The 8,789-nt window shown below is 42.0% G+C and overlaps 1 protein-coding gene across 1 annotated transcript; it reads left to right on the forward strand.

Moving 5' to 3' along the window:
- The first annotated feature begins 42 nt into the window (after positions 1–42).
- On the forward strand, positions 43–5,837 carry stard7 (StAR related lipid transfer domain containing 7). The gene is made up of 8 exons (XM_083670576.1): positions 43–1,237; positions 1,440–1,603; positions 1,810–1,859; positions 2,269–2,379; positions 2,773–2,855; positions 3,006–3,105; positions 3,227–3,311; positions 3,698–5,837. Exons 1-8 carry the CDS (start codon positions 780–782, stop codon positions 3,874–3,876), a joined length of 1,230 nt encoding a protein of 409 aa, XP_083526702.1. The 5' UTR covers positions 43–779; the 3' UTR covers positions 3,877–5,837.
- Positions 5,838–8,789: the final 2,952 nt, after the last annotated feature.

Below are 8,789 nucleotides of genomic sequence, written 5' to 3' on the forward strand. Positions count from 1 at the left end.
CTGCCTGTCAGGTCAACTAGCTACAATGAGTGCGTCCAAAAACCTAAGGCACGGGGTTAAAAGTACGATGTAAGTGCTGAGCTAGTGAACTAATAATTGAGCCAAGGGAATATATTCGAATTTATAGGGATACAGTACTGCACATAGATCGCAAATTGTCATGATTGTTGTCGCCCTAGCATTGTCTGTCTGTTGGTAACACTCAGGTAGCTGCTCAATGTTGGTTGGATCTCGTGCTCTTACGCTGCGATTTGGGTAAGCTAGTTTAGCTAATGTCAAACAAGTTTGATTATGAACCATGAACGTTCATAGTTTGTTGTGTCTGTAGAACTATATGCATTACAGTTACATTATATCAATTACAATTTAGCTAATTGTGTGGACTAAGTGCGCTCTATATTGTTGTTGGCTAGCTTATACTAGTAGGGAATGAGACGGATTTGTATGCACATGATGCATCATGACTGTTATTAGTTAATTAGTTTGTTATATTTTCCCAATGGCAGCGTTAGCCATCTACTTTATGACATTGCAAACCCCCTGTTAAATATCAAAACTGCGCTTGACTCAAACTCAAAGCAACTTGCTACCCAGTGCCATCATTTCTACCACGCGCTGTTCTTCAGATTTTCAGCAGTTGCTCAACCAGTAAAGTCAGATTACGACCACCAGTTAAGTTACATATAGCGCGTGAAGCGTGAGATCTTCTTGCTCCATTGGTGGCTAGATATATATCATTCAAGTATAGCGATTGAACTTGCTCTCGCATAACCAGCAGCATGTTTCAGTCTATGCAACGGCGTCAGATCTGTGAGATCAGTGTGCGTGCTGTAAGGTTTCAAAGCAACCGTACAGTCTCGAGAGAAGGTATTGGCAAGGACAATGGCAAATCTGGAACCACCGGATGGATGGGCCGACGTATGGGCCTGTTGTTGTCATGGCTCCAGCGATCAGGGGTGGGCACGAGTGAAACGGTTGGGTCTGGCAAGAAGAAGCAAGGGTTGCTGTCGATCTTAGCCAACCATTGTAGTTTTGTGACCGGACAGAGGCTCAGACGCGCTTATCAGATTGGAGAGCTTTACTCAAACCTGTACTCCGAGCGAACCAGGTGGACAATAGTGGGAAGCATATGGCGCCGACTCCAGAGCAAGCAGGCCCCATCGGGGAAGCTGGTGGCGGCTCTGGCCGGTGTCTTTATGTGGGAGGATGCGAAGATACGAGATGAAGAACTGCGCAGGTATATGATGGTGCTAGCAATAATGTATGAGGCTCCTGAAAAACACATTTATGTTTTTAATGATGTGCCACATTACACACACTGTGATTCGTCCTTGTTTACATATTATGCAGGTTTGCAATGTGACCTTGCTCAGTAAGGTGTTTAATATGATTTAGTATGAGGCTTGTGCTAAGGTCTGTATGCCTGCTTCCTTTCCTAGGTGTGGACTTGAGCTGCAGTCATTAGAGGTCGTGAAGAATATCAATGCTTCCTCAGAGAAGATGGTGGGGCAGGTGGAGGAAGGCTGGGAGGTTGTTATGGAGAAGAAGAACTTCAGAGTGTGGAGGCGGCCCATCCCAGGCAGTCACTTGTGTGAATACAGAGGTCAGTCAGTCTGCATTCCTACATTCTAAGCCATGCATACACAGGTAGAACTATACTCTTACTGTGTTATGCAGTACTTTCTCCATGAGGACATCCGGCTTCTCTAGACATCTTGATGTTATGCTTTTACGCTCTTTCACCTCATACTGTTATTGATCAAAATCTACGTCATCATTAATACCTTCTTTCTCTTCACCTTTTTACAGTTCTTGGCTCTTACAACGATGTTACCCCAAGACAGTTCTTCAATGTTCAGGTAATAAGCGAGCTTCCTGTGTAAAACAACTGGACTTGGTGTGATAGTAAACCCAAGTTAAAGTGATTAAAGTAATTGAGGACACAAGTGATATAAAACTTGTGTCCTCAATTAATGGGATGTCAGATTCTGTTCTACTCAATTGTTGTGTGCAAGCACCTTTCATCTCTAAGTGATTTGTGTGCTAGTGTGTGTGTATTTAGCATTAGACATGTTTCATGTACTGAGGCCACCTTTGCATACGAGTGTTGGCTTATCTCTTGTTTCAGCATGTTCACTCAACTGACCTTGCTAAAGCCTCAAGGTTTGCGTTGGAAGTATGTAGCCCTACAGCATGTGTACTGTCTGTCATGCGTGTGGTATATTTAGCTTCAGCTTCTCTTGTCTCACACTCTGCCCTTTGCCCCAGTTGGACACGGAGTACAGAAAGAAGTGGGATGCTTTGGTTATCAAGCTTGAGGTGGTGGACAGGGATGTCAACACTGGCTCTGAAGTCGTACACTGGGCTACACATTTCCCTGTAAGTTTCTACCCTCTGCCAATACAGATTAGAAATGCAGAAATTGTACATATCATTGTGCAAAATGCATATCATTGTGTGTAGTAGAATTTGAATGTGGGGAACTCTGGCTCTCTATTAGTGATCTCTCTCTCTCTGATATTAAAAGATCAATTCTAAATTTTTGTGAGTGCAGCATATGCTTGCAGTGCTCAAATGGTTCAATTTGATTTCTGAATATATGGGTTTTAACAAGTCATTGAGGCCCTGACCTAGTTATATTCTGTTAAGACAAATGGTTGTTTCCCTGAATGGTTTGTGGCAGCAATTAATCACTCCTATACTTCCTGTTATACTGTATTTAACATGTGGTTCTTGGTGAGTGGTTTGATATGTTGGTTTGTCTTTTCACAGTATCCTTTGTACTCAAGGGACTATGTTTACGTGCGTCGCTATGATGTTGACATGGAGAATAACCTGATGGTCTTGGTCTCCAGGTGAGTGTCCAGTAGTCTTAAAGCCTTTTCTGAATCAGGGCGTAAGAGTATAGCCGTTTTTATTTCCAGGGGTTATTGGAAATGATTAACCATCTCTTTTCCTCTTTTCTCCTCCCTCCCCATTCCGTTTTTTCCTTCGGTGTCATTTAGAGCGGTTCAGCATCCCGGAGTCCCAGAAACTCAGGACTTTGTCAGAGTCCAATCATACCAGTCTAAGATGGTCATCCGCCCCCACAAGTCCTTTGATGAAGTGAGTGGAGGATATCATTTGTCTTCGTCAACACAGAGCAGGCTTTTCCTATCTGTTGGTTTGTGTGCAACCATTGCGTGGTGAACAGTACTTAACCTTGTCATGTTGTCCTGCTTTACAGAATGGATTTGATTACCTGCTGACCTACAGTGACGACCCTCAGACGGTCTTTCCCCGGTACTGTGTGAGCTGGATGGTGTCCAGCGGTGAGTTCTCTTCCTCATATTTCACTTCACTATTTTTTTCGATCTCTGTGATTGATTGTGTGTAAAAGCACCTTTCAAAGGACTTGGGCTACATTTTTATTAATTCATAGTGCATTTACATGCCCATATATGGAATCATATACATTTTATAGAATTTTATTTTGGATCGCACAATAGGTCAGGGATAGTTCTTTAGCCTGAGGTAGCTGGGCTGCAGAGCTAGTTATTGTCTGTCTGCTGGTTCAACATGACCAACATCGGCATTGTGGTTCAGGCTTTGTTTGCTGCCTATAATTCTGTGACCATTGAACATATGACTAGTTTTATGTGGTTGTATGTCTATATATTATCTCCTGGTCACCAAGCTTTTCTCCCCTCCTTCATAGGCATGCCTGATTTCCTGGAGAAGCTGCATTCTGCAGCACTGAGGGCCAGGAACCTAGAAGTAGGCATCTACGACTACGTAGGGGTCATAAAGCCCAAAGACAGCAAACACCAGCCCAGCACAGACCGCCTTGGAGGGGACAACACGCGCACCGGGGGCCCTGGGCAGATCTACGCCTGAGGAATTGTGTCTTTTCAGACAGGGGCTCAACAAGAGCATTTGAGCCCTCTGGAGAAAAGACTCCCATTTTGCTGCCGGGAAGTTGCCATTGGTGGTGCCCGCCTTGCCACTACTTGTGTGCTAGCCAGCCGACCTCCTGAGGGTAAACATGTCCCTCATGCCTCCTTTTGCAAATAGAAACTGCACCAATGAACACCGAAGACTGAGCCAAATGCTTCCCCTATTGTAGATGCTGTTGCCAAAGCATTGTTTCTCTCCATCCACCATTTCTTTGTGTCCCTTGTCTGTCCACATCAGCACTGCAATATCTGTCTGTGAAGGCTTATATTGAAATAGTTCATAATAAATAAATAATATCTATGAATTAAGAGTTCTGCAAAACAACATGCAGTGATATCAGGAACTTTATTAACAGGATTTGGAGCTGGATGCCTGGCATATTGACCTCCACAGATGAGTGAAAGGGCTTCTGTGGTCTCTAATTCACATTTTGGTGATGGAATGCTTTTTTTGCTCTCTGCAGAGCTGAGGTTTCTTACTCTGTCTGTCACGCCTTGTCGTTGTGAGTGTTTTAAGCTGCCAGGTCACTTCAAACAGCCTTCAGAAGATGACCACTCCTCCTGTCCACAGGGGACATTGTGTCTTAGGGCAACTGCAGAATCCTCAGCAACTATGGTACAAAATGCTCTTTTTTTTTCATTTTTTTTTCAGTTTCCCCTCCACTTGTTGATGTTCAAATGCCCTTACCAGAAAAGCTATCAGCATGTGTCCTTGTGCCACCTCATAAGATAACAACTATCTGCATTTCAAGGGAGTGGGTGATATGACTGATTAAACTGTGTTTCTTACTCTGGTACAACATCAGGATCATTTATGGAACACGTTATTAACAGATTGCACTATAGTTTGTACTACAGAAGACGTAGAAGTTAGTGTTTGCTAAATTGTTACTGTACATTCACAGTAAGATGTACCTAACTAGTAGTGCAAGACTTTTGCTATTACTGATACAATTTGGAAGGCACAGATTTTCTAACATGTACCCTTTACATCCATTTGTGTATATATTTCAAATATCTTATGATGGCATTTTCTGGTTTTGTTTTTGAGTCTTGAGTGTTGATAGGTAAGAATACCACGTGCTCTGTGGGAAATATATAAACAATGAGAAAGCTCTATGTTTACAGCCCAACAATCTGGCACAAACAACGTCACACCTATTTGTGTATGCAAAACAAAAAGTGTTATTACTTATATTGGTTAAATCAGACATTCTTCTTTGAAAGTTGTCTTTAAAAGGCTATGAAAACAGATTTTTGGTCGTAATGATCCACTAATAGAAATGTTTAAATTCCTCTTAAGTTGCATAGCAAAGATTGCATTTAAATTGGTTCAACTATGAGTAATTTTTTTGTAGTTCATTGGGTCCCGCATGTATTATGTAACTTACTCCTATGAAGTCCAATTTGTGTATAATCCTTGTGTGTTTCTTGCTCTGTAAGTACTTATTCTATCATCAGTATATTACTGTTTGTAAGTGTAAAAGAAATACAGAATGCCTCTAGTTGTTCTTGACCTCCGTCTCGATGGTCAGTAGATATGCTATGAGATATGTGGAAAGCATATGATTTTTGGCTTCTGTATTGGAATAATTGTTTGCAATGTTTGAGAATGTTCAGCTTGCGAATGTTACACATTCTGGTGTGCTTTCACTTATTCTTCAAGGCACCTGAGTCATCTGCAGTACCCCACAGTGGTGTGTCCAATAGCTCTTTTTTCAACAAGCAGTCTCACAAATGTTTCCAATGCTGAATTCTTCAGAAACTGTGTGAAAATATCAATAGAAAATGTATTATTTAGTGCAACCAAGGAAGATGTCGGTTGTACAGTAATTGGTGGTTTAATGTGGAAATGTTGAAATGAAGCAACTAATCAAACACAATAAACCAATTTTAAATAAAGTCGGTGTTGTTTTGCTTATTTTGTCGATGCTTTATTAAAATTTTAACTGTGACAGGTGCTTTATGAGAGACAATATTCTTATTCTCCCAGGTGGCTGAGACAGGTATGACCAGGGCATCATCAATATGTAAATGTGACATAACACCACCCACAGTGAATGTGCAGTGTGTTCAGATGAAGTATAGCCTGACCCATTATAGAACACAGTCTGTTATTCCAACACTACCACTCAATCACGTCCTTAGCAAGGTCATATTCCCCAGACTAAAAAGATCTGGGCTGTGTTCCAGTTCATAGGGATAATCCTGATTCCTGATGAGTAGAACTTTTTGGGGATGCACAGACAACAGAGTCAACAATTTTTTTGATTTTCCCGCAATCCTCACTCTACTCTACCAATGACTGTTGAGAAGACTTGATCCATTTCCTGTATGGTGTACACCTGTTGTGGTTCCCTACGGTTACACCCAAGTTGCATGTCACTTCGAATTCTCCCGAGTCCCACAAAACATCAAGGGTGAGTTCCAATCGTGGAGTTATTCCCTGAGCATGCCACTGCACTGGGTATTCAGCCATTTTAAGGGAGATTCCAATCCATAGGGAATTAAGATGTTGAGTTTAGTGGGTGAATTAAGATCCTGTCGGAGAAGGATCATGGTTAATTCGATTTTAGAGGGAAAACACATTTCCTCATTGTGACCATATGACAAGACACGGTTCAGAAAATGTGTTTTAGTTATGCTGGATAAGCTGTCATCCTCTAAGCAAACCCAGTTAGTATATACCTTAAAACAATAGCCATTTTATGATACATCCCTTAATCATAAGAAACATGGTTTGGGCACATTTGTATGACCTTTAAATATTAGATAATATTGACATTAGAAGCTGGCTATGTACTGTATATTTTGAAGAATATTGGGGAAACTATTTCTATCATCCATTTATGAAGCAAAGCGTTAGTTCAATCAGGGCACTCTAGTTCAACGTCGCAGCTGTCCATGAGGAGACAGGACAGCTGGTTCACACGTATGCAAAAACACCATCACATGTTCAAGGGACACGTATACGTTTCCTCCATAGCATCCAACAGTTATGACCCACCACCCCCAGCCTCCACCCACTTGGTTGCTCTGTATGTAGCCTGCCGGGGGGGGGGGGGGGGGGGGGGGGGTTGACAAGTCATGTGCTCCCTGCCATATTGTATACTTGTATGTTGTGGTTGTTTTACTCCAGGCAGGGAGCTCTACAGAGCGGAGCCATCCAATTATGCCAAGCTTAAATGTATTACCATTTTCATGCAAGAAATATTTATGGACTGACTGAAACATTAGATAATACAGCTCTTTGATTCTGCCAAGATTGTATCAAATTTCTCCAACACCACAAAATTGGATAGAAAGACAGCTGAATAAATGTGAAAGCATGCCCACTATACTGTATTTATGTATGTTGGACTGCAGGTTAATGTATACTGTACAATGTACATTTGTGCCAAATGTGATACAGTACATGCATGTCTCAGCAATATGACTCTCAGAGGCTAAGTGTCCACCGTCTTAATTGAGTACTCTGATATTGTAACATTTGACCTCTATTGGTTGAAATTAAGTGCGAGCACTTACAGTAATTGATTGTGTCTACAAATCAGCCACATTGCAGCCAGCCAGCCTGCAGAAAACCACAAAACTGCTTCATCCACAACAATTAGACAAAACCCATAACCCCCCCCTAGAGTCCCATAAGTCTTCATCTCCTTTTGTTCCATCCAACCCCCCTCCATTCAACACACTGACATATTGATATAGGTAATTCACTCTCTCTTTTTAGAATAATTTATTGGGAAACAATATCAATGAAAATGAGAATATGTTCTCAGTCAACTTACCTGGTAAAATAAGGGTTAAAAAGAACAAATACAAAATCACACTGGTCACACATATTGGAAGTGAACCCCCCTCCACCCCAGAATTATTCCTGTCATCCCCTTCCTTCGAATCTGAATAACAAGGAGTCATGGTCAAAATGTGCTAAGATATGTCCTTAGGAAAATCATGCATAAGCATAACATTGTGGGCTTTGGACAGTGACCTTTGATCTCTCACTTCAGCTCCACCACTTCTACATTAACAAAATTGATATTTAGACAAATTTGACATACCTCTTTTCACTGAATATCAATTTCAATTCCAAGTATAGCCTGCACTTATATGGGTTCTAAACATGCTAATAAGATGGGGTCCCTAGTCCAATTTAGAGATTACACTGGAGTGACATTCGAAGACAGGAGAGGAGTGCTCACAAGCCTCCAAAGTACTTGGCAGAACCATGGACAGGAAAAGCACTGCATGGTTAGATCAAGCACAATGGTGTCCTGGGCAAAAACACACAGCGGGGGTGATGTTCAAGACATGATACAGCATCCTAAATCTGGTCGGTTTAGGTCTAGATGGTGGTGTGGTGAATCTCAAATATCTACCTATATGAAAAGAACCCTAAAAAAGTACATTTGGATCACTTTTAAAAGGCATGCTGAAAGGCTATGCTGGTCTGCTCATCATGGATGGCTATGGTCATCAGTTGTAGAATCTGGAAAGAAACTTTTAGCAGCTGGCATAAGCTATTTCTTGACGCTTTGGTCCTCGAATAAGTCAATTTTCAATCCAGGACACCTCCACGGCTCCACGGCATTGATAGCCCAGTAGGAGATATGTTGGTGGTCCATTGGCATAAGGGAGGAGCTGCAGACCTGGACTGTGGAAGTGACACCGCCTTACACACTGTTGAGGCGGGGGGGGGAAGTGTTTGCGATACAGTGCGGCTAGGGACATCTGCAAAATTAAAAAAAAAAGATTAGTCATAGGTCACACTCTCACTGCGGGGAAAAGCGGGCTCCGCCCTTCCTGCGCACAAACTGCGACAAACCCCGCCCTCCCGTCCTTCACACCCAA

The sequence above is a fragment of the Argentina silus genome (assembly GCF_951799395.1).
Source record: "Argentina silus genome assembly, chromosome: 5".
Taxonomy (NCBI): domain Eukaryota; kingdom Metazoa; phylum Chordata; class Actinopteri; order Argentiniformes; family Argentinidae; genus Argentina; species Argentina silus.

Coding starts and splice junctions, on each gene's coding strand:
- stard7 (XM_083670576.1), top strand. CDS start 780: ATGTTTCAGTCTATGCAACGGCGTCAGATCTGTGAGATCAGTGTGCGT. Junction 1,238..1,439: donor CGAGATGAAGAACTGCGCAG/GTATATGATGGT, acceptor TTCCTTTCCTAG/GTGTGGACTTGAGCTGCAGT. Junction 3,312..3,697: donor GAGCTGGATGGTGTCCAGCG/GTGAGTTCTCTT, acceptor CCTCCTTCATAG/GCATGCCTGATTTCCTGGAG.